The 27,405-nt window shown below is 39.7% G+C and overlaps 1 protein-coding gene across 1 annotated transcript in view; it reads right to left on the bottom strand.

Moving 5' to 3' along the window:
- P2RX7 (purinergic receptor P2X 7) overlaps positions 1–7,082 on the bottom strand; it is a 187,085-nt gene extending 180,003 nt beyond the window's left edge. Inside the window, exons 1-2 of the mRNA XM_053699761.1 lie at positions 6,770–7,082; positions 6,059–6,191 (exon numbers count right to left, since the gene is read on the bottom strand). Coding sequence (XP_053555736.1) covers positions 6,059–6,191; positions 6,770–6,882 — 246 coding nt within the window. The 5' untranslated portion in view covers positions 6,883–7,082. The remainder of the gene's footprint in view (positions 1–6,058; positions 6,192–6,769) is intronic.
- Positions 7,083–27,405: the final 20,323 nt, after the last annotated feature.

The following is a 27,405-nucleotide window of genomic DNA, read 5'->3' as shown; positions in this document are numbered from 1 at the left end:
CTGAAGCGGGAGTCGAAGGGTCTGACACGTGGGGATAGTTAATCGGCATAACTTTCCCCTCGACAGAATCCCCTGGTAAAATAAACGCTATGGGTGCCCTTGATGTACTTGGCGCCATTTGAGCGTGAGTCCCTAAAGCGGGAGTCAAAATGTCTGACACGTGGGGAGAGTTAGTCGGCATAACTACCCCCACGACAGAATCCTCTGGTGATAATGTTCTTAAAGACAAAAAATGATCTTTATTGTTTAACATGAAATCAGTACATCTGGTACACATTCTAAGATGGGGTTCCATCATGGCTTTAAAACATAATGAACACAGAGCTTCCTCTATGTCAGACATGTTAGAACAGACTAATAATGAGACTAATAAGCTTGGAAAACACTTTAAATCAAGTTAACAAGCAAATATATAAAACGTTACTGTGCCTTTAAGAGAAACAAATTTTTACAGTACATGTAATAAGGTAACAGAGCATTGCACCCACTTGCAAATGGATGATTAACCCCTTAATGCAAAAAACAGATAAAAAAACGACATAGACGTTTTTAAAAACAGACACAACAAAACTGCCACAGCAGAGCTGTGGATTACCTTCCCTATAAACGATTTTGGAAATCTTTTTAGCCCTTTAGAAATGTCCTGTAGTATTCATGGGACTGCTGAGGGAATCTGGATAATTCATTTTGTAATTTTAACTGCGCAAAAAAGCGCTAAATTAGGCCCCTCCCACTCATATTACAACAGTGGGAAGCTTCAGTTAACTGTTTCTATGCAAAATTTAAGCCAGCCATGTGGAAAAAACTTAGGCCCCAATAAGTTTTATCACCAAACATGTTAAAAACGATTAAACATGCCAGCAAACGTTTTAAAACACCTTTTTACAAGAGTATGTATCTCTATTAATAAGCCTGATACCAGTCGCTTTTACTGCATTTAAGGCTATACCAACATTACAGTGTTATCACCCATGTACTTTAAAAAATGATTAAACATGCCAGCAAACGTTTTAAAACACATTTTTATAAGAGTATGTATCTCTATTAATAAGCCTGATACCAGTCGCTATCGCTGCATTTAAGGCTTTACTTACATTACTTCGGTATCAGCAGTATTTTCTTAGTCAATTCCATTCCTAGAAAAATATTTTACTGCACATACCTTATTTGCAGGAAAACCTGCACACCATTCCCCCTCTGAAGTACCTCACTCCTCAGAATGTGTGAGAACAGCAAATGGATCTCAGTTACGTCTGCTAAGATCATAGAAAAACGCAGGCAGATTCTTCTTCCAAATACTGCCTGAGAAAAACAGCACACTCCGGTGCCATTTAAAAATAACAAACTTTTAATTGAAGAATAAACTAAGTATAAATCACCACAGACTCTCACGACCTCCTATCTATGTTGAGGCTTGCAAGAGAATGACTGAATATGGCAGTTAGGGGAGGAGCTATATAGCAGCTTTGCTGTGGGTGGACTCTTGCAACTTCCTGTTGGGAAGGAGAATATATTCCATAAGTAATGGATGATCCGTGGACTGGATACACTTAACAAGAGAAATTATATTTATATTATAGCTATTTTAGGATTTATATTTATTTTACAGGTAACTTTGTATTTATTTTAACCAGGTACAATAGCTATTAAATTAAATAATTACAAATTACCTGTAAAATAAATCCTAACCTAAGTTACAATTAAACCTAACACTAGACTATCAATAAATTAATTAAATAAAATACCTACAATTACCTACAATTAAACCTAACACTACACTATCAATAAATTATTTAAATACAATATCTACAAATAAATACAATGAAATAAACTAACTAAAGTACAAAAAATAAAAAAGAACTAAGTTACAAAAAATAAAAAAATATTTACAAACATTAGAAAAATATTACAACAATTTTAAACTAATTACACCTACTCTAAGCCCCCTAATAAAATAACAAAGCCCGCCAAAATAAAAAAATGCCCTACCCTATTCTAAATTACAAAAGTTCAAAGCTCTTTTACCTTACCAGCCCTGAACAGGGCCCTTTGCGGGGCATGCCCCAAAGAATTCAGCTCTTTTGCCTGTAAAAAAAAAACATACAATACCCCCCCCCAACATTACAACCCACCACCCACATACCCCTAATCTAACCCAAACCCCCCTTAAATAAACCTAACACTAAGCCCCTGAAGATCTTCCTACCTTATCTTCACCCTGCCAGGTTTACCGATCCGTCCTCGGAAGTCTTGATCCAAGCCTCGGAAGTGTTGATCCAAGCCCAAGCGGGGGGCTGAAGAGCGACGTCCATCCTCGGGCTGAAGTCTGGATCCAAGCGGCGACTGAAGAAATCCATCCTCGGGCTGAAGTCGGAAGTACATCATCTGGATGAAGTCTTCTATCAAGCCGCATCTTCAATCTTCTTTAATCTGGAGCGGAGCGGATCCATCTTCTTCCAAGCCGACGCGGAACATCCTCTTCAACCGACGACTAGACGACGAATGACGGTTCCTTTAAATGACATCATCCAAGATGGCGTCCCTCGAATTCCGATTGGCTGATAGGATTCTATCAGCCAATCGGAATTAATGTAGGAATATTCTGATTGGCTGATGGAATCAGCCAATCAGAATCAAGTTCAATCCGATTGGCTGATCCAATCAGCCAATCGGATTGAACTTGATTCTGATTGGCTGATTCCATCAGCCAATCAGAATATTCCTACCTTAATTCCGATTGGCTGATATAATCCTATCAGCCAATCGGAATTTGAGGGACGCCATCTTGGATGACGTCCCTTAAAGGAACCGTCATTCGTCGGGAAGTCGTCGTCGGAAGAAGATGGGTCCGCGGTGGAGGTCTTCAAGATGGAGCCGGTCCTCATCGGATGAAGATAGAAGATGCCGCTTGGAAGAAGATGGTTGCCGGTCCGGATCTACTCTTCTTCCCGGATAGGATGAAGACTTTGGACCCTCTTTTGGACTTCTTCAGCCGTCGGATGATGGATGTCTAGCCCCCTCTTGGGTTGGATGAAGATATCGGAGCCAGGACGGATCGGTGTGATACCCGGTGAGGTGAAGACAATGTAGGAAGATCTTCAGGGGCTTAGTGTTAGGTTTATTTAAGGGGGGTTTGGGTTAGATTAGGGGTATGTGGGTGGTGGGTTGTAATGTTGGGGGGGGGTATTGTATGTGTTATTTTACAGGCAAAAGAGCTGAATTTCTTGGGGCATGCCCCGCAAAGGGCCCTGTTCAGGGCTGGTAAGGTAAAAGAGCTTTGAACTTTAGTAATTTAGAATAGGGTAGGGCATTTTTTTTATTTTGGGGGTCTTTGTTATTTTATTAGGGGGCTTAGAGTAGGTGTAATTAGTTTAAAATTGTTGTAATATTTTTCTGATGTTTGTAAATATTTTTTTTTTTTTGTAACTTAGTTCTTTTTTATTTTTTGTACTTTAGTTAGTTTATTTCATTGTATTTATTTGTAGATATTGTATTTAATTAATGTATTGATAGTGTAGTGTTAGGTTTAATTGTAGGTAATTGTAGGTATTTTATTTAATTAATTTATTGATAGTGTAGTGTTAGGTTTAATTGCAACTTAGGTTAGGATTTATTTTACAGGTAATTTTGTAATTATTTTAACTATTTTAGCTATTAAATAGTTCTTAACTATTTAATAGCTATTGTACCTGGTTAAAATAAATACAAAGTTACCTGTAAAATAAATATAAATCCTAAAATAGCTATAATATAATTATAATTTATATTGTAGCTATATTAGGATTTATTTTACAGGTAAGTATTTAGCTTTAAATAGGAATAATTTATTTAATAAGAGTTAATTAATTTTCGTTAGATTTAAATTATATTTAACTTAGGGGGGTGTTAGTGTTAGGGTTAGACTTAGCTTTAGGGGTTAATACATTTATTAGAATAGCGGTGAGCTCCAGTCGGCAGATAAGGGGTTAATGTTTGAAGTTAGGTGTCGGCGATGTTAGGGAGGGCAGATTAGGGGTTAATACTATTTATTATAGGGTTAGTGAGGCGGATTAGGGGTTAATAACTTTATTATAGTAGCGATGCGGTCCGCTCGGCAGATATGGGGTTAATAAGTGTAGGCAGGTGGAGGGGACGTTGAGGGGGGCAGATTAGGGGTTAATAAATATAATATAGGGGTCGGCGGTGTTAGGGGCAGCAGATTAGGGGTACATAAGTATAACGTAGGTGGCGGTCGGCAGATTAGGGGTTAAAAAAAATGAATCGAGTGGCGGCGATGTGGGGGGACCTCGGTTTAGGGGTACATAGGTAGTTTATGGGTGTTAGTGTACTTTAGAGCACAGTAGTTAAGAGCTTTATGAACCGGCGTTAGCCCAGAAAGCTCTTAACTACTGACTTTTTTCTGCGGCTGGAGTTTTGTCGTTAGATTTCTAACGCTCACTTCAGACACGACTCTAAATACCGGAGTTAGAAAGATCCCATTGAAAAGATAGGATACGCAAATGACGTAAGGGGATCTGCGGTATGGAAAAGTCGCGGCTGAAAAGTGAGCGTTAGACCCTTTTTTGACTAACTCCAAATACCGGCGGTAGCCTAAAACCAGCGTTAGGAGCCTCTAACGCTGGTTTTCACGGCTACCGCCAAACTCCAAATCTAGGCCATAGTGAGGTGAAGGGCTTAATAAATCGAGCCCTATGTAATGAGTCTGTATATACTTGAATCTAAATAATTAGGTTATTAAAAAACATTAAACAGTAAATAATGCTAGTTATAATGCTGTATTCAAAGCAAAGATTAACCTGGGAATAATACGAAGATTTTTAAAAATATATATTAGTTGTTTTATAGTGAAGAATAAAGAGTAGATTACATTTTGTATAATGTACTTTACTTTCTACAAAAGTATGGGTGCTGCCATGTTGAAAACTAGGTTTTCCTTATACAATCTATCCTGCTGAGGACAATTATGGAGAAATAAAGTGTGCAAACAATGTCTGTGTACATTTAACATGGTTTAAATATCCTTTAATACTTCTATATTTCACACACCATATAGGGCAGATTTATCATGGCCCAAATGGGGCCAGATACATCTGTTTCCGCAGGAACCTAGAGGCTCGCCAGAAACAGGAGTTACGAAGCAGCGGTCTTAAAGGGACACTCAGGTCAAAATAAACTTTATGATTCAGATAGAGCATGAAGTTTTAAGAGACTTTCCAATTTACTTCCATTATCAAATTTTGCACAGTCTTTTTATATGCACACATTCTGGGGAACAAGGTCCTACTAAGCATGTGCACAAGCTCACAGGGTATACGTATACTAGTCTGTGATTGATTGATGTCTGTCACATAATACAGGGGGCTGGCAAATAGGAGAAAAAATACATTTGTCAGAAGAAAATCGAATGTTTATTTGAAATTCAGAGTAATTGTTATTGCATTGTCTTTTTATTATGTACTTGTTAATTATTTAATTATACTGCATTGAGTGGTCCTTTAAGACCACTGCTCCTTAACTCGTATGACACCTCTGAAGCGATCGGGTTGATTGACACCCCCTGCTAGCAGGGGCGGCATTGCACAAGCAGTTCACTAGAACTGCTTGTGCAATGTTAAATGCCGACAGCATATGCTGTCGGTATTCAGCGATGTCGGGCGAACATGATCGCTACAGCGGATCATGTCCGACTCTTAATAAATCAGCCCCTATGTCTGTCCCTAATAGTTCTCAAAATCTATAGGTGAGTGAAACTATGTTTCAATTTAGCTGCACTTATTATTTTATAGAGACTCAAGGGAGTTGCAATGCCCACAGTTTTCCTGAGTTAAATTACAGTAAAAGGGGACAAAACAAATATTTTTTCTTACTACATTTTTATTTAATACACATCTAAACATTTTATATTATTATCTCAAACTGTTTAATGTCCCTTTAACTGCTACTCCATTTAAAGGAACAATACTAAAACATAAAAATACAGTAAAAAGGCATAAAAGGTCATTTATAAAATTCCTTTTTTATGATATGCAGATGGAATATCACTTGCAGCCGAACCTACCGGCGATGGAAATGTATATTCTGCTGTATCCCAGATCCGAGAATCAACATCGAGCACTCCTTTCACCTTTGTGTGTACAGAACTGATAACCGAATCCTTTTTCTGATAGCGCTTCTCAGTAATTAGTATATAGCTGTGGAAAGCAAAGAAGTAATCAATAGAAAAATGAAATTACTTTCATTTTGTCAACGATTCACAGAACGAACATTTCTTTTGATTACGTTTGTGTTTCTCTCCCACAAGTCCCTTCAATCAGGGGCGGAACTACCTTTAGTGCAGCAGGTGCCTAAGTGTTGGGGGGGGGGGGTCCATAGCAGCCAGTCTATACACAAGCATGAGCAGAATGTGTACAATCCTAATGCAGGGAAGCCTTTTATTAGTGCAGGTTGCAGGTCTGTCTGTTTATACTGAACATCATTATAAGGGCAGCATGTATATTATTACTATTGCTTACTACTGAGTTACAAAGAAAACATTTGTACCAGGGCCCTCTATTTAGAAGGTCTGTTACTGCCTGCAATAATACAGCAGGCTATTAAAATGTGCAAAACAACTGGCTGCAAATCAGCTAATTCTACCCTACTGTAAGGGAACCAGTCTAAAAAAAAACAAACACAATTTACAGACACCAGTGCAGTACAGTAAATAAGAACACATGTAATTATTTATTTCTATCTATACTCTCTGTCTATACTTTTGATCTATACTCACCACATGTACAGAAGAACTGAGAAAAAGATCATAAACTTTAAAATTCCAAGGGGAACACTTCGTATTCGAACCTCTTTATTTGTTGTATATTCACAAATATCTGCACAAGACATTTTGTTTACGGCAAAGCTGTAGGATTCAGACAGAAGAATGAACTTCTTTATTTTTGTTCTGGCAAAGTGAATGCAACTTGCAGATGATTACATGCAGCCTGTAGTGGTGGGAGTAATAGCCTTGACTTCCTTTGCAAGTGTAGACATGAAGAAGTGAAACAACAGCTGCTGTATTTTTTTGTTACATCCCAGAAAATAAATTCAAGTTGCTTCCATTAAATAAAAAAAATGTGATTGTAGAAAAAACAGTGGTTCATTAGTGCACAAATCTTACAATGCCTAGGAAAATGTAATGACTAATAAATTGTGCTCCTACTACCTTTCCTGTATATTCATTTAATAGGTAATCCATTCATGTTCTTTCATGCACTAGAAAGCTCCACCCTGCTACATGCTCATAATTTGTTTAGGATTCCATGAATGGCAGAAATCCCCAACAATACATAAACTAACTGAGAATATTGTTTACAAATATGTATTAAATTGCTACATTTGTCACTCTAGGAAAGGAATTATTATAAAATATAATATTATATCAAATGGATGCTCAACCTTATGATTTATTTTTATTCTAAGCTATAGTTTGCGAGAGAGAGGGAGTGGTTGCATTTGTTTAAGCTGTTAACTGTGTCATTTCTGCAATACAGTTTGCATACAGGCATGAATAGCATCTATACTAAAATCGCGTTTTTAACGCGTTGGTCGGTGTCGCCAGTTGCGCGCGCATCCTCAAAGGAATGTTGGCTGCGCAAGGCAGCCAAAAGAATCCAGCCAAAAGAATCCACCTGGATGCAGAGTAGGCAACCCCGAAGCCTTTAAAAAAAACACGCAACCGCCTGCACGAAATAACTAAAAAACACTTAACCGCCCGCAAGAAATATAAATAAAAAAGACGTAACCGCCCGGCGCCCGCACGAAGTATAACAAAAAACCCTAACCTCCCGCACGAAGTATTAACAAACATCTAAACCGTCAACCACAACATTGCAAAACAATAAAGTAATTAACCCCATATATACAAATCACCCACATCGCAATAAACCTAATTAACCTATTAACCCCTAAACTGCCAAACCCCCACATCGTAATAACCCTAATTAATATATTAACCCATATACCGGCAACCACCCCACAACGCAAATAACTAATTTAATTACTAAGCACCCTAACCTAACACCCGCTAAATTAACCCTAATTACTACTAAATTACAATTATAATAAAAAAAACTAACATTAAATTACTAAAAATAAAAAGTCTAACATTACAGAAAAAAATAGACAAAAGTATCAAAAATAATTTTTATTATACCTATTCCGTATGAAAATAAAAAGCCCCCCAAAAAATAAAAACACCCCCTAATCTAAACTACCAATAGCCCTTAAAAGGGCCTTTTGTAGGGCATTGCCCTAAGTTAAACAGCTCTTTTACCTCTAAAAAATACTAAGTCCCCCCAACAGTAAAAATCCCCCACCCACCTAACCCCCCAAAATAAAAAACCTAACACTAAAAAAACTAAACTACCGATTGCCCCTAAAGGGGCATTAGTATAGGCATTGCCCTTAAAAGGGCATTCAGCTCTTTTACTGCCCTTAAAAGAGCAATCAGCTTTTTTTCAAGCCCAAAAAAACCCTAATTTAAAAAACAAACCAAAAATTAAAACAAAAAAGTCTAAACCTAAGCCTCAAATAGGTATTTAGGGTTCCTGAAGTCCGGCAGAGGTCTTCTTCCAGACGGATCCATAATCTGCTATCTTCATCCGGAGTGAAGGCGGCGCGGAGCGTAGGTGCGGAGCTGTGTTCCCGATGCCTGGATCCTAAACGGCGGCGGTCCTCAGCGACATCAGTCGGTGGCAGCATGGAGGCTCCTCTTCATGCAATTGTCCGTCGCACACTGAAGATTGAATGCAAGGTACCCTATATTTATTGGGGTACCTTGCATTCCTATTGGCTGAAATTTTGAAATCAGCCAATAGGATGAGAGCTACTGAAATCTTATTGGCTGATTTGAACAGCCAATAGGATTTTAGTAGCTCTAATCCTATTGGCTAATAACAAAATTAGTGGCGGACCGCTGCCACTGAGGACTGCCGCCGCTGAGGACCACCGCTAAGGATCCAAGCATCTGGAACACAGCTCCGCACCTCCGCACCACCTTCACTCCGGATGAAGATAGAAGATGATGGATCCATCTGGAAGAAGACCTTCTCTGCCGGACTTCAGGAACAGTGAGTACCTATTTGGGGCTTAGGTTTAGACTTTTTAGTTTAGTTTTTGGGGTGGTTTTTTTTTTTTAGATTAGGGTTTTTTGTGCTTGAAAAAGAGCTGATTGCCCTTTTAAGGACAGTAAAAAAGCTGAATGCCCTTTTAAGGGCAATGGGTAGTTTAGTGTTAGTTTTTTTTATTTTGGGGGGTTTGGTGAGTGGGGGGGTTTAACTGCTAGGGGGAACTTCGTATTTTTTAGAGGTAAAAGAGCTGTTTAACTTAGAGCAATGCCCTACAAAAGGCCCTTTTAAAGGGTATTGGTAGTTTAGTATTAGATTATGGGGTGTTTTTATTTTTGGGGGGGGGGATTTTTTATGTTTATAGGGGTATTAGTTTAGGTTTAACTTTTTTATTTTGGATAGCTTTGTTTATTTTTTTCTGTAATTTTACTTTTTTTTATTTTTTTGTAACTTTAGCTTGGGGGTTTGTATTTTTTAAACATAGACTGCCCTCTGGGCAAGCTTATCACCTAGTCTATACTATAACCATGTTTGTAATGTGTCCGTCGGTGTCGCCAGTTGCGCACACATCCTCAAAGGAATGTTGGCTGCGCACAGCCAAAAGAATCCACCTGGATGCAGCGTAGGCAAACTTGAAACCTTAAAAAGACGCAACCTCCTGCACGAAGTAACTAAAAAACACGTAACCACCCGCAAGAAATATAAATAAAAAACACGTAACCACCCGCATGAAGTATAACAAAAAAACCTAACCTCACGCACAAAGTATTAACAAACACCTAAACCGTCAACCCCCACATCGCAAAACAATAAAGTAATTAACCCCTAATCCGCAAATAACATAATTAAAATATTAACCCCTTAATCGCCAACCACTCACATCGCAATAAACCTAATTAACCTATTAACCCCTAAACTTCAAAACCCCGACATCACAAAAAACCTATTAAACCTATTAACTCTTACACCGCCAACACCCCACATCGCAATAAACCTAATTAACCTATTAACCCTTAAACTGCAAAACCCCACATCGCAATAACCCTAATTAACCCCTAAACCGCCAAAACCCCACATTGCAATAACCCTAATTAACCTATTAACCCCTAAACCCCCAACCCCCCACATCGCAATATCCCTAATTAATATATTAACCCCTATGCCGCCAACCCCCCAAAATTAAAAACCTAACACTAAAAAAAACTAAACTGCCCATTGCCCCATAAGAGGCATTTGTATGGGCATTGCCCTTAAAAGGGCAAAAAAAGCCTAATCTAAAAAAAAAACACCCCACACATTTACATAAAAAAGCCTAAACCTAAGCCCTAAATAGGTACTCAGTGTTCCTGCAGTCCGGCGGAGAAGGTCTTCTTCCAGACGGATCCATCATCTTTTATCTTCATCCGGAGTGAAGGCGGTGCGGAGTGGTAGTGTGGAGCTGTGTTCCCGATGCTTGGATCCTCAACTGCGGCGGTCCTCAGTGGCGCCGGTCCTCGGCAGCATTGAAGCTCCACTTCATATGATCGTCTGTCGCACACTGAAGATTGAATGCAAGGTACCCCATATTGAAATTTTGAAATCAGCCAATAAGATGAGAGCTACTGAAATCGTATTGGCTGATTTGAACAGCCAATAGGATTTCAGTAGCTCTAATCCTATTGGCTGATTTCAAAATTTCAGCCAATAGGAATGCAAGGTACCCCAAATTGATGTGGTACCTTGCATTCAATCTTCAGTCTACGATGGACATCGGATGAAGAGGAGCCTTCATGCCGCTGAGGAACGCCGCAGAGGACCGCCGCCACTGAGGATCCAGGCATCGGGAACACAGCTCCGCACCTCTGCTCCGTGCCGCCTTCACTCCGGATGAAGATAGAAGATGATGGATCCGTCTAGAAGAAGACCTTCTCCGCCGGACTTCAGGAACAGTGAGTACCTATTTGGGGCTTAGGTTTAGGCTTTTTTATTTTAACTTTTGGGTTTTTTTTTTTTAGATTAGCTGATTGCCCTTTTAAGGGCAGCAACAAGGCTGAATGCCCTTTTAAGGGCAATGCCCATACAAATGCCCCTGTAGGGGCAATGGGTAGTTTAGTTTTTTTTAGTGTTAGGTTTTTTATTTTAGGGGGTTTGGTGAGTGGGGTTTTTTTACTGTTAGGGGGGACATAGTAATTTTTAGAGGTAAAAGAGCTGTTTAACTTAGGGCAATGCCCTACAAAAGGCCCTTTCAAGAGCTATTAGTAGGTTAGTATTAGATTAGGGGGTGTTTTTATTTTGAGGGGGCTTTTTAATTTTATAGGGGTATTAGTTTAGGTTTAACTTTTTTATTTTGTATAGCTTTGTTTATTTTCTGTAATTTTACTTTTTCTATTATTTGTAACTTTAGCTTGGAGGTTTGTATTTTGCAAACATAGACTGCCCTCTGGGCAGGTTTATGGCCTATTTGATATAAAGTAGTAAAAAGGAATCTAGAGACGGTGGCTGCTTTTGTTGCAGGAATGAAATACAATCAACATGTTTACTTTTGTGAGAAATTTTGATTAAGCGCATCTAATAAAAGCATATGTTTTTAAAATACACATATTGTGGGAGTGCTGCCAAAGTGACCAAAAAGTAAATATAATTTTGAAACAGGTATTGGCGCACCTCCAAACACATAAGAACACAAATTATTTCACATATTTAAACTTTTTTTCCTTTTTTTTCTTTTATATTGCAAAAAATTGTCTTCATAATATTTCTTAAATTTTTTAATAAAGATGGGATCTTAGTCACACAATATGGCCATATTCTGCTCAGCCAGTCACCACTTACAAGGTGTCCCATAAAAGACTGGTCCTACCTATATGAAATTAGCTAAATAATGCAATATTTAATATACCAAAATAGAATTTCCAATCTCTCATCCAGACTGCATGGGATGAGGCTTCCTGGCTACATATTATTCCACATATTTTAAACTTATTTCTTAATGCTGCAAAGAACTGCCTTCCCAATATTTCTTAATACTATACAATTAGCCAATACAATTCTAATATACCAAAGAGACATTTCCAACATTACAATACTATACCTCTCACCCAGACTGCATGGGATGAGGCTTTCTGGCTTTATATACACACAGTTAAATTACATTGTTTGGAACACACCTGAACAGGGTGGAGTGCTTTAAACCAAAGGGCTTTGGTCAGTACCCTAGTGATTGGTCAGTACCCTTGTAAGTGGTGACTGGCTGAGCAGAATATGGCCATATTGTGTGACTAAGATCCCATCTTTATTCAAAAATTTAAGAAATATTATGAAGGCAATTTTTTGCAATATAAAGGAAAAAAAGTTTAAATATGTGAAATAATTTGTGGTCTTATGTGTTTGGAGGTGCGCCAATACCTGTTTCAAAATTATATTTACTTTTTGGTCACTTTGGCAGCACTCCCACAATATGTGTATTTTAAAAACATATGCTTTTATTAGATGTGCTTAATCAAAATTTCTCACTGATTTATCACTAGGGTACTGACCAAAGCCCTTTGGTTTAAAGCACTCCACCCTGTTCAGGTGTGTTCCAAACAATGTAATTTAACTGTGTGTATATAAAGCCAGAAAGCCTCATCCCATGCAGTCTGGGTGAGAGGTATAGTATTGTAATGTTGGAAATTTCTCTTTGGTATATTAGAATTGTATTGGCTAATTGTATAGTATTAAGAAAGATTGGGAAGGCAGTTCTTTGCAGCATTAAGAAATAAGTTTAAAATATGTGGAATAATATGTAGCCAGGAAGCCTCATCCCATGCAGTCTGGATGAGAGATTGGAAATTCTATTTTGGTATATTAAATATTGCATTATTTAGCTTAGTTTGGCTAATTTCATATAGGTAGGACCAGTCTTTTATGGGACACCTTGTAAGTGGTGACTGGCTGAGCAGAATATGGCCATATTGTGTGACTAAGATCCCATCTTTATTCAAAAATTTAAGAAATATTATGAAGGCAATTTTTTTGCAATATAAAGGAAAAAAAGGAAAAAAAAGTTTAAATATGTAAAATAATTTGTGGTCTTATGTGTTTGGAGGTGCGCCAATACCTGTTTCAAAATAACATGTTTACTTTTATTTATTTTTTATTTTATTTTTTTCCGTTTTCAAAAGCTTTATTGATGTTCAATGAAAGTTACATGAAGAAAGAAGTCTAATGAAGGCCTCAAGTGCCCATGGCTTAACAATATAAACAAACAGATCAGGACGTTGCTGTTAAATAGGCATAGTTAATCAATGTACAGATAACAGAATTCTTTCAGTGGAACAACATACAATACAAATTTAAAGTGCTGCTGATGACTAATAGCCCTTGATATAGCTAGTATAATGAATAGGGGTGTGGGGGGGGGGGTAAGGAAGGGGGAGGGGTTCTACAGGCACGAGGATTACCAAGAAGGACATGGTCATCTATCGTAAAGGCTAGGTCAGTCTGTGGAGAGGAGGTTGGGTTTCCAGACCGTGACGTGGTTATGTGTCCAATCTGCCAAAGTTAGTTCAAATAAATCTGAATTACCTAATTTGTAGAAGATATCCCTCTCCATAGTGTATAAGTAGGCTATTGAAATACAAATTTTGGACCAACTGGGGGGGGAGTTCTTTCTTCCACTCACAAGCTATAGCATGTTTAATTGGCATGAAAAGATATATACATATGTATGAGTGATGTTTTGGTAGGGTGTGTACTATTATGTGTAATAAGGCTATAGCAGGTGATCTATTGAGATATATGCTTAATTTGTACAATACTAGAAAGCAAGCATTCCATAAGGGGTGGAGCTTGGCGCATTCCCACCAAATACGCATCATGTTACCCTTCTGGCCACAGTTTCTCCAGCAGTCAGGAGACGCACTCGGAAACATTTTAGATAGTCTGGTAGGGACATAATACCAGTGCGCTAACAGTTTATAAAAGGTTTCGTATAAAGTTGTGCAGTGGATAGCCTTCTGCGTGAGTTATAGGGTATGCCCCCAAGTATCTGCCGCTACTAAAATCCCTAGGAGGGACTACCACCGTTGAAGATGGGCCGGTATGTCTGGGGATGGAGTATAGCCTAATAGGGTGTAATGGAAAGACAAAGGCCTACAAAGTCTGTCACCCTGGTTCCAGACGGACTCCCAGGGGGTCAGTGGACGGGCCAACGTGGGCTTGAAACCCCAACTGACCAAAAAGCTTTTAATTCTGTGATATTTGAATGGTAAGTATTGCGGGAGTAAGAGGTCAGCTCCAAACTGGGAAATGTGTTTAAACCTATCACTCGGGGTGGTGAGCCAGAGGTCTGAGACTGTAGTGGCCCCCAGCTGGGCCCATTTAAGTGGCTGGGTATACTGCAAACCCATAAGGAGGCCAGCAAGAGAAGTTATAGGGGAAGGATGCGGGGCTATATGTAGGGAATGACAGAGTTTGTCCCAGAAATTGAGGCATTCATGGATAATAGGATTTATCAAGTTTAGTTCTCTGCGACAATGCGGAGGGGTCCATATCACGTATCATAAATCAAAGCTAAAAGGCAGTGAAGCCTGTTCAATGGCTCTCCATCTACACAAGGAGTCTTTAACCCCCCATTGTGCAACATGAGTGAGCATTGCTCCCTCTTAGTATCTTATCACAGAGGGTGATCCTATACCTCCACAGTTCTTAGGGAGCTGAAGTACTCTGTGTGCCACTCTGGGGGGCTTACTATGCCAGATGTGTTTGGTAAGTTCACTCTGAAATTGTAAAAGAATGTGTTTAGGGACCTTAACGGGGAGACACCGGAACAAGTATGTGAGCCTAGGCAAGAAGGACATTTTCAAAGCTGCCATCCTACCTAACCGTGAGACATGGGACAGATTCCAATTATTTTTAAGGGAGCAAAACTCTGACAATAAAGGAAGAAAATTATCCTTGACGACTCGGTTTAAGTCGCCAGATAACTTGACGCCCAAATGTAGGACTGAGGACTCCGTCCAGTTGAAGGCAAACTTTGACTTCAAGGGAGCTAAGAGGGAGCTCTGGATGCCCTGGGTGTAAATCTCAGTTTTCAAGAGGTTCAGTCTGTAATACGAGTGGGAATTGAAGGAGTCTAGAATTTGTAGTAATCTGGGAATAGTGAGTGCAAGATCTGACGAGAAAAGAGTAACATTGTCTGCAAATAAGGCGATTTTATGTACAGATCCAAAAAGAGTGACACCCCTAATTTGAGGATCATCTCTAATCTGCTCAACCAGAAGCTCAATAGCCATTGCAAATAAGAGGGGTGACAGGGGGCAGCCCTGTCTGGTGTCATTAGTTATATTAAATGTAGTAGACTGAAAATCAAGTCCTCTCACCAGGGCAGAGGGGGCAGAATATAGGGCCTTAATTGCTCTGATCAAGTCACTGGGGAATCGGAAGTTCTCAAGGACTTCCCATAGAAACTGCCAGCGCACACGATCAAAAGTCTTTTTGGCATCTAGTGAGATGATAGATAATGGCTGAAGGCTAGAGGAGAGGCTAAGAATGTTTAGTAAATGCCTAGTATTATCAGGGCCCTCTCGTTTTGGGACAAATCCCACCTGATCTGGGTTGATGAGGTGCGGTAGAAGGTTTGCTACCCGATTTGCTGTATTTCGGTATTGGAAAAAGGGGAGCTTAAAAGGTCACGCTGTTCTGCAGAGAGTGTAGGTAAATTTAAAGACTTTAGATGTGCACGCCATCCGGGGATGTCGGTTGAGGCTTTTCTGAACTGTTTATGTCATAGAGATTTGAATAATATTTAGCGAATTCTTTGCCAATTTGAGATGGAATTTTAAGCAGGGAGTGTGCAGAACGTATACTGTGAATACGCGAGGCACCAATTCTATTTCTGAGTTTGTTCCCAGGAGGGTATCCGCCTTATTACTTTTGTAATAAAAAAATTGTTTTCAATTGGTTAGATGAATTTGGGTCCTTTTAAGTTCAATTTGGGAGATATGATTCTTGATATTAACAATTTAAAATGCCAGGGCAGTTGATGGGGTGGCTCTATTTTGAGATTCAAGTTCTCTCAACTTAATGTGGGTCTGTGACAAGGTTAGTTCTGCTTGCTTTCTAAGGCTTGCCTGTTTACTTATTATTATCCCCCTGATGGTCGCTTTCGCGGCACCCCATAGGGTGTTGTCTCTAACTAGTGCATTATCGTTAGTTTGTATGAAATATTTGAGTTCTGTACGTAATTCCTCTCTAAATGGGACATCACTTAGAAGGTGATGAGGCAATCACCAGGGGGCTCTAGTGTACGGAGTGTTTGTTGAATGAATGTCGGCCAGGACATGATCATGGTCCGACCAAGCACAAAGTGAGATATTGGCTTGCGAGATAAGGTCTATAGTGTCTGCTGTGGAGAAAATGTAGTCTAGTCTAGCGTATTGCTTATGCGGTTGTGAGTAATGCATGAAGTCTTTATCTCTAGAGTGGGTAGCTCTCCACACATCATAATAGCCTGAGCAGGACATTAGATTGCGGAACTTATTGGCTAGAAGTTCAACAGCTGAGTGTGTCTTGTTTGTGTCAGCAGACTTTCTATCCACCCTGGGATCCCAGACCATATTAAAATCCCCAGCCATAATGACTCTACCCTGCTTAACCTGGTCTATTGAATGAAGAATATGTTTCAAATATTTGCGTTGGTGAGTATTTGGGAAGTAGACAGAGGCCAGTGTATAGAGCACGTGGTTCAGTTTACAGATCAAAATGACGTATCTAGATTGTGGGTCCTCAATAGCCTGAATAGGCTCAAAGGCAAGGAACTTGTGGAGTAGGATGGCAGTTCCTCTAGCTTTTTTAGTGAAAGGGGCATATTCAATGTGAGTGTACGACTTGGAGGAGAATCTGAGGGGTTCATTTGCTAGCCAGTGCGTTTCCTGTATACAATGTCAGGGTTATGATGCTTCAGGGATCGCAGTAGTAGACTACGTTTATGGGGGGAGTTGAGACCCCTGACATTATGGGTAAAAAGTCTTAGAGTGGATCGGGCCATGCATTACAGTGCGGAGGTAACCAGAGTTAGATACAATGGCCTCTTAGTATGGGGCGGGAAGTGGAGGGGGGAAGAAGGGAAAGGGGAGGGGGAAGGGTGAGAAAGACACTAAAAAGTGTCTGGAGTACGGTGGAAATAGTCCACCTCAAAGGAACCCTAGAGTGGGCTTCTGGGTGGGGGAGGAGAACCTAATGCTCAAGAGCAAATGGAGATGAGCCAGAATGCCAGCCCCGCTCTAATATAAATAACTACATGTCAATAAGTAGTAAACATGAAATTCTAAGTTAAACAGTGGAATATAGTGCAAAAAACATGAACATTGGTGCATTTCTAAATACATAACAGTAACAGCCCTGACATCCGACCAGACATGTTTGCCTGGTTAGAAGGACCTAGTGGAGAGATAGAAAGAAGGACACATAAGGCCCATTAACTTGTTCAGCAAATCAAGGAGTGGTCCCAGGATGACCAAGAGAGTCTTGTGGCTGCTTTAGCTTGGGGCACTTCAGACTCTGATCCCCTGCAGACCATTCTGGAGCTGAAGCTCGTAATTTAGGGTGCAAAGGAGCTTGTATAGTCGGGGGTTCCTGGAGGAGACCCCAGGACGTGAGGAGGGATAGACCCTGAGAGACAGTGGAGGCCACAATTTTTTGAATGTCCTTGGAAATAATAAGTCTAGTGGGATAACCCCATCTATACCTAATGTTGGCTTTGCGTAATGTAGTAGTGACAGGTTGGAACTGTCGTCGTTGTTGGAAGGTGTGGGCGGACAGGTCAGGGAGAAGCTGGACTTCACCAAATCTATCGCTTAGGCTTGGCTTTTTAAATGCGGCTTGCATCAGCTGATCTTATACAGGAAGCTATGAAAGCACACTATAACGTCTCTTGGTTTGTCCGGGGCAACCATCCTGGAATGGAGGGCTCTGTGTGCTCGCTCCATAGTACCCGTTAATGCTTCAGGAGAGCCAACTAGTTCCTGAAAAGGAGCCTGCAGATATTCTTGTAAGTCAGACGGTGAGACAGACTCCGGAATGCCTAGGAACCTTATATTGTTGCGCCTGGACCTGTCCTCCATGTCTGCAAGTTTGAATTCCAATTGTGAAATTTGTTCAGCAAGGTCCAACGCATCTACTCTCTCTCCAATTTCCGAGATCTCCTTCTTCAACTCAGCCGAGCTTCGTTGGATCTCTTGGGTAATAGAACGGGTCTGAGTGGCCAACAGCTTTTTGAGTGTGGACTCCATAATGAAGTGCTATGAAGCAGCAACAGAGTGTGTTCTCATCTTGAGAATCTGGGTAGCTCATCTCTCTGCTAGGTTCCAAAGCTGACTCCTTGGTTGCCTGCGAAAAGTGATCAAAAACTGTTTTTTTGGATTTAGGATTGGACTTGAGGTGCTTCCTGGTGGAATGAGGCATTGTAGATGGTGCTTAGTCACCCATAAAGGAAACTAGTAGTAGGCCGTTATGCAACCAAGAGATATACACACCACTGTTTAAGGAATAAGCGGGTAAAGTGCACATATGCATTGACATTTCTAGTACTACACAAATACCTTTAAAACGGGGCTAGGCAGTTTGTCATAAAAGCTACATCACAATGTTAATAGTCCACCATTTCATTACAGGAGACACACAAGGTAAAGGGACTTGGTGAGTTAGCTGATACGGGACTGGTAAAGATGGGAGGCTAAGGATACTATGATCCTAACCCCTGTCAGCGCACAGAGCTTTTCACTCAACAAGGGCCAAAAGGTCCCCTCTCGACTCGGAACAGGGGATACGAGCCAAAGGAAGAGGAAAAGGGAAGTGACCAACCCAGACTAGCTGGGCCTGAAAGGGAGAGTCTCGAGGGGATCACACTTATTACAGTACACCAAGTAAGAGTACAGTTTTAAGCACAACGGAAACAAGGTACATGAGAACCAGCTTATGGTATTAATATAACAATCTAGGAGATCTGTAAAAACAAGGTGTTAGATCAGATATAAAAATGACACTACACTTTAGACTGACGACACAAAGACAGCAAAACTGACGCAGCAGCAATAGTACGCAGCAGCAATAGTCGGGTAAAACATATATAAATGCAGCTCAGCTGAGTAACAGCAAGTCCAGGTCAGCCTTTGTGGAGGTTGCTACTGTCAACTCCGTGGGGAGGACACAGTCTTATGTGACCAAACGCGGGTGAATATTGTAGATGATCACTCTTAAAGATATTGGGAAAAAAGTCTCACGTATGAGGGCCCTAAATGAACCCAAATGTGAGGGAGTCTGTATTATTAGTAAAAGTGAGTACCCCCAGCCCTATGGGAGGTCCTGTAAAGTTCTCAAGCGGTGAGGTTGGCTGAATGGGAGAGAGAGGTGACAGTCCCAATAAAGTCCCCAGTAGAAATAGTGGGTCAATAGGAGCGCTCCACTGTTGGTGCTATAAGTTAGAAATGGCCAAATTCCCAGGTGGGCTATAATGTAGGCTTAGGTTTAACTTTGGCAGGAAGACCAACATGTATAGAGGTAGCTGGGGAGGGAGGGGTAGGCCCGAGTATATGAATCACTGTGGGTAATGGATATGCCTGTGGAAGGTACAGACACACTGTGAGGCAATTAAAGTGTGTGAGCGTGGGGCTATGCCTGGTGGCTGCTATACTGAAGTGACTTTAGGGATCAGCATAAAAAATAGAAAAGAAGTAGCCAGAGGCATTTATCTCACCCAATTTCTCTCCGTTGACAACTTCCCCATGACAGCAGCACACGTTGTAGATATGGCCCAAACAGGCCGCGCTGGGCCTACTCAGGCAGTAACAGGCGCCTCTAAATCCCTCAGCATGCACTCCGACAGCTCTTTGGGTGTTCCAGAGGCAGACAGCTGCTTGGCAATTGTAGGGATGGAGGTTCGTCTATCACCCCACCGGCACCCTGTCTTCTACTGTCTGCGTCTGCTTCACTCTTGAGAGGCCACAAGATGGCTGCGGTTCGCTCCAAAATGGCCGATAGCTAGTGGTATGGCTCCCACCTGCAGACTACACTCCCTGGGTTCCTTTGTCAGCCGGTAGGGGCCGGTGCTGTAAAGTTTTCCTCAGGGTGGAGCGAGGCCCCTGCAGTCTCACCGGGTGTGCGATCTGCTGCTCTCCTGCCGGGAATAGCTGCACTGCACAGATGGGCCAAATCTTCAGCTCCGGAGTGGATTCCTGACCCTCTGGAGCCTGGAGGATTTTACCTCCGCAATGTGAGCAGCTAGGTTTGCCTTATTGCAGCGGTCAGGCTCAGGATCCTCAGGTGAGGTAGTCGAAAAGTGCCTAGTTTCTTGCTCAGTAACGCCTATTAGTCTCCTAAGACAAAGGTGTAGGCTGGGGGTAGACTATATGCCTCCCTTTAGTGGAAGTTTGCCCAATTTAGAGCGGTTTTATAGGTTTTCTAGAAGTATATAGCCAGGAGCTCTGTGAGTGTGCTTCTGCTCAGCACGGCGGTTAGCTCCCCCCCTATTTATTTTTTTATTAGTGTTTCATTCTGAAACTTTCATGATAAGTTACCACTCATCTTGCTCTCACTAAAGAGGCATTTTAAATAAGGTGTCCATCCATTCTGAATTTTTTGGGACAGTTCTGAATTTGGGGAGTCTGTCCCTAAATTTTCAAAGGACAATTTGGGACACAGATTTTCGCATCTGTGCCACGAATTTGTCCCCCATAATCATTGTTCAGGGCTGGACTAGCCTGCTGGGACTGGCTTACGGGGCTGGCATACCTGGGTGACTGGAAGTTGATACCTGGTCACTATGACAACTCCAAAGCCTTCTCTCAGTTGTAAAGGTAACGTGGAAGTTAGGTAGGTTACAGTTACTGTACTATACACTTGCCTACAAGTGCATGCAATAAAGTAAACAAATTGATAACCACTACATATGTCCCTGCGTGTGTCATGTGCTCACATTTGTGACCTTGCACCCTGTGCACTCTCACAGGTAACCAGCAGTTTTATTCATATTTATTTTATTGCACAGTGGTTAGCCAAGTCAAATGAAAACTGAAGTGTAAGGTCTACATTTCCTGCTAGATTCTACAGGAATAGCTAATCATGGCAATATATGCTCCTACCAAATCCACTGTACGTCAGAGGCCGTCAGCTAGGGATGGGCGAATGTGTAAATTTCAGAATCCGAATGTTAGAACGAATGTTATTACCGAAATTTGAATAACAAATCCGAATGTTGTTACAAACGAATATTCTTAAAAATTCTATAATCGAATGCTATTTACAGTTTTTGAATGTCACTTTCGAATTCGAATGTTTATAATTAGATCGAATGTTCACATTTGAAATTTAGAATTTAACATTCGATTTAACAAATACTATTCAGAAGTTCAATATTTCATGTGGTAGGGAATTTAGTAAATTGATACATAATAGATACAAATATATCAATTTGAATGTTTCTATTTCAATTGAGTATTGCATAATTTGAATATTATATTTAAAGAAAGCATTAGAAATACTATTACAAATATATAAGTTTGAATTTTTCAAATTCGAATATTGCATAATTTGAATATTACATTTAAAGAAAATATTAGAAATACTATTATATATATATATATATATATATATATATAAATTTTAATATTGCATAATTTGAATATTACATTTAATATAATACAAAGCAAAACATTCTATCATTCGAACAAATATTTTTTAATGTAATCATAAAATTCGAAATTGAATAATCGAAAATCGAATGTTAGAATGTTATGTAAACATTCTAAATTCGATTAGAACTAACGAATGTGTTAAAATTTGTTTCATTTTTCGAATGTTGTGAAACATTCGCCCATCCCTACCGTCAGCTCAGACCTGATGAGAGGTCAACTGACTGAGAAACACGTTTCACAATAAAGTTTATTTTAGATCTGATGGTCTATGTTGGCAGTGATGGTTACAAGTTCATGCATGTGCTTGGTGTGTTGTTGCTATGGACATGTTTTGTGATGCCTTTGTCAATCTTCATGCACATGAACTTGAAAAACCCAGTAATGGTGCTGTGATTGTGACAATGGTGTAACTCTCCATACATGTGCACAATATGACTAAAATGCTCCCTTACCTTTGATCAGATTACCTGATACCTGGCTTGTGTCCTGATTTATGTCTCTTACTTTTTCCTCATTGGCTCTGACAACTGTCCTATACTCAATCCTGTATCTGACCTTTGGTATGCTGCAGCCACTGGTTTAAATGTTCTGGACCGGTTTCTGTTTTCAGATCTGCCTTTCATTCCCTATGACTTTGGTCATCTCCAAGGATCATGTCTTACTCCATGAGTTCTCTGGCAATAGCATCAATAAGGATGTGCAAACTGGTTTTGGAGTCATGACTCATCAGTGCATGCTGATACTTATGTCAAAGCTTATATGTTCATTGTCATACCTATCTATAAGGTAGATTACGAGTTATTCACGCTATAGGGAATTTAACAAACCCAACAAAGGTTGCGTTATATTTCACCCTCTATAGCGCAGCCATTACAAGTTTTGAAACAACCGGCTTGTGCGTGCGATATAGTTGCGTTCAACTCCATACCGCACAAAATACAAGCGCTGTTTTGACGTGCTTGTGCACCCTTTCCCCATAGACATCAATGTAGAGAGCAGTTTAAAAAAAAAATAACACCTGCGATTGTGGAATGAAAAGCTCCGTAACGCAGCCCCATTGATGTCTATGGGGAAAAAAAAGTTACGTTTAAACCTAACACCGTAACATAAACCCTAAGTCTAAACACCCCTAATCTGCTTCCCCCGACATCGCCGACACCTGCATAAAGTTATTAACCCCTAATCTGCCGCTCCCGATATCGCCGCCACCTAAATAAATCTATTAACCCCTAATCTGCCGCTCCTAATATCGCCACCACTATACTAAAGTTATTAACCCCTATTCCCCTACACCGTCCACACTATAATAAATCTATTAACCCTATTCCCCTACATCGCCCACACTATAATAAATCTATTAACCCCTATTCCACCGCTCCCCGACATCGCCGCCACTAAATGAAGCTATTAGCCCCTAAACCTCTGGCCTCCCACATCACTACCACTAAATAAACCTATTAACCCCTAAACCGCCAGCCCCCCACATCGTAACAACCTAAATTAAACAATTAACCCCTAAACCTAACCGTAACCCTAAACCTAACACCCCTTAACTTTAACATAATTAAAATAAAGCTAAATTAAAGTTACAATGATTAACTAAATAATACCTATTTAAAACTAAATACATACTTACCTGTAAAATAAAACCTATGCTAGCTACAATATAACTAATAGTTATATTGTAGCTAGCTTAGGTTTTTATTTCACAGGTAAGTTTGTATTTATTTTAACTAGGTAAACTAGTTAGTAAATAGTCAATAACTATTTACTGGAGAACAAAAAAGTGCAGGCACTACTTGGTTAGTGAAAAACGTTAAAACATCCATTTATTTGAAGCATATAAAAACATACAGTGTTCCCAAACAGAGGGCAGGCAAGCAAACAAGGCCAGTCTTACGCCTTTTACTGAGGAGCTCTCTTTTCCTCGATTGACCAGTGGTTTGGACCGTGTTCCGGATACCCCTCTTACTCATTAACTATTTACTAACTACCAAGTTAAAATAAATACAAACTTACCTGTGAAATAAAACCTCAGCTGCCTTACACTAAAACCTAACATTACAAAAATAAAAACCTACTATTACAAAAAATAAAAAAACACTAAAATTACAAAAAATAAAAAAAACTACCATTACAAAAAATAGCAAACGAGATTATCCAAAAGAATAAAAATTATTCGTATTCTAATACCCTTTTAAAAAACTAAAAAACCCACCCAAAATAAAAAACCCTAATTTATAATAAACTACCAAGGGCCCTTAAAAGGGCCTTTTTGTGGGCCCTTAAAAGGGCCTTTTGTAGGAAATTGCCCTAAAGATAACGGCTCTTTTCCTACAAAAAACAAACACCCCCTACCAGTATACAAACCCCCACCCCCCAAACACACAAAATAAAAATAAAGTAAAACCTAATCTACCCATTGCCCTGAAAAGGGCATTTGTATGGGCATTGCCCTTAAAAGGGCATTCAGCTCTTTTCCCTGCCCTTAAAAGGGCATTCAGCTCTTTTATGAAATGCCCAACCCCTAATCTAAAAATAAAAACCCACCCCAAAACGAAAAAAAAAAAAAAACATTACACAAAATAACAAACAAATTATCAAAAATAATAAAAATGATTCCTATTCTAATACCCATTTAAAAAAAACCCATCCCAAAATAAAAAAACTAATCTATAATAAACTACCAATAGCACTTAAAAGTCCCACTAACATTACAAACTCCCACCCCCCCCCCCCAAAGCCCACAAAACAAAAAAAACTATTTAAAAAACATAATCTACCCATTGCCCTGAAAATGGCATTTGTATGGGCATTGGGGCATTCAGCTCTTTTGCTGCCCTTAAAAGGGCATTCAGCTCTTTTTAAGAGTGCCCACCCTAATCTAAAAAAAACCCACCCGAAAAAAAAACCTTAAAAAACCTAACACTAACCCCTCTTTAGGTACTCACAGTTCTTGAATTCCCGCTTGAAGGATCTTCCTCCAGGCAGCTACATCTTCATCCATCGCGGGACCGGCATCTTCTTCATCCCTGCAGAGGTGGAGCGGTCAATGCGTGGAGGCGGAGGTCCAGGCGAAGGTCCAAGGCGGAGGTCCAGGTGGAGGTTCAGGCAGAGGTCCAAGGCGGAGGTCCATCAATCCAACGTGGAGGTCCTCTTCATGAGATCGTCCGCCGCACACTGAGGATTGAAATGCAAGGTACCCCTTTTATACTGGGGGTAACATTGCATTCCTATTGACTGAAAAATTTGAATCAGCCAATAGGAATTAGGGCTGCTAAAATCCTATTGGCTGTTCAAATCAGCCAATAGGATTTAAGCAGCTCTCATTCTATTGGCTGATTACTAAAGTGCAGACGGACATGATACAATGTAGCGTATCATGTCCACCGCACATCAATAAATGTTGACAGCATACGCTGTCTGCATTTATCATTGCACAAGCAGTTCTGGTGAACTGCTTGTGCAATGCCGCCCCCTGCAGATTCGCGGCCATTCGGCCGCTAGCAGCGGGTGTCAATCAGCCCGATCGTATAGGATCGGCCAGATTGAAGACCCCAGCCTCAGAGGCGGCGGACAAGTTATGGAGCAGCAGTCAAAACTACGGTTTCCGGCGGCCCTGTAGGCTTGCGTGGAAAGAGGGGCATCAAGATCCATTCGGAGCTTGATAATTCGGCCCCTAGATGTTAAATGCTTAGGCAGTCAACTTGACCACTACTCTATCAGTTCCCACTAATGTTTTTTAAATGTATTTAAAAGTGATACACTCTATGTAAGTGATACAACAAAGCAAATAAAAAATGTGATCAAACAAGCACAGTGCATAGATAGAAATGCAAAAAATATACTTAAATTAATTCACCACAAATAAAAATAGATATAGAAAGTCCACTTTATTTTCTTGAATTATTCTGTTATAGTAAGGGTGGTTTCCTGACATGGGGGAGAGCTTCTATAGCTCTAAGTCATAGATGTTATTTAAAATCCCACTGGCATAGACCGGGACATGTATTCCAAGGATTTATTACAATATTAAAAATGTTTTATATGTATAAAAACAGATAAAATAAAATACAAACAAATCTTACAGGCACAGATTTCAATCTAAGAAATGTACACCGGTAGCGTGTATTATACCTGTAAACTTCAGAGGGACCGGTCTTTTCCAAGTAACCTCAGTTTATCTTTAGTCACTACACCGCTCTATTTGTAACCAGGTGAAGTCCCATTCATCTGTTGATGCTGCGAATAATTATCTTCTTCAACGTACGTTTCCTCGCTCTCAGGTGACTTTTTCAAGAAAATGTATGTTTATATATTTAGAAGTGTATAGGATAATGCACTCTCTGGACTTCAGACTTCAAGCGTGATAAAATTTATTAAATGTGACGTCACATTTAATACATTTTATCACGCTTGAAGTCTGAAGTCCAGAGAGTGCTTTATCCTATACACTTCTATTGATTCCTTGAGAGCACCCTGGCAGTTGAACTGTTGGTGAGAGTGCATATACCTATGAACTTTCTTTGTTTATATATTTATATATATATGTGCATTGGAGCCCTTTACAGTCAAGTAGATGAAAACATGTAAAAGCATATTTATGCATTATTCATATTTAATAAAGTGTAATACTGTGTATTTACTAAAAATATTTCACATTCCAATGTTCTGCACATAGCAGAATATGTTCTAAGTATTTTTAAATAGATATTCCTATATATATATATAAAACAAAAAAGAAAAAATGATATTGCGCTTGACTACCTGTGCCTAAAATAATTTAAACAATATGAAATTCTTTTAAAGAATATATAATAATAATAATATGTCCACTATACGCTGGTTGTTAAAAAAGAGAAACTAATATAATGCAATTTGCACAATGTAACAATCATCCACATTAAAAACTTTGTATCAGTAGCGTGATGTATTAGATTCAGTACAAAAGATGTATTAATACATAGTACAATCAATACTTTTGATAAACAAATCACACTTCACCTTTATGCATTAAACGGTGATGATCCGTTAGAATAACAAATTTGTCACAATGCCCTTTTCAATTCGACAACAATACCTTTACAGAGTGTCCAATATAGATCTAGATAATTAGTTTGCTGTTTTCAGCTAAAGAACACTTTTCCCCGCTTGTGGGGCTGGTCCCTCCCGGTGCAGCTTCGGATTGGTCAAAAAGATCCTTGTTTGACTCGTAGTGTATATGAAAAGAAAAAGAAACAGAAGCGCACCAGGGCACGATTCAAGTGAAGGTTTATTTAACAAACACACACACGCAACTGCTTATGTTGCACTTACAAGATAAAAACAATTTATGAGCCTGTAGATATAAAAAGGTCTTTACGTGCACTGGAACATAGATGGCAGAAAGTTCCTAATCGTCTGTCTCGGTCAGTACAAGGCGTCCGGACTGCCCTTTTGTACTACCGTGCAGTGGCGTCACTAGGCTTGGTGTCACCCGGTGCGGAAACTCATGGTGTCACCCCCCTCCCATGGTAATTTAAAAAAAAAAAAAAAAAGTATATATATATATATATATATATATATATAGATATATATTTACATACACACACACATACATATATTTTCACTCACACAAACATGTAAATATGCACATACTCACACAGACACAC

Source organism: Bombina bombina, chromosome 2 (assembly GCF_027579735.1).
Source record: "Bombina bombina isolate aBomBom1 chromosome 2, aBomBom1.pri, whole genome shotgun sequence".
Taxonomy (NCBI): domain Eukaryota; kingdom Metazoa; phylum Chordata; class Amphibia; order Anura; family Bombinatoridae; genus Bombina; species Bombina bombina.
This window is presented reverse-complemented; position numbering and strand designations above follow the sequence as displayed.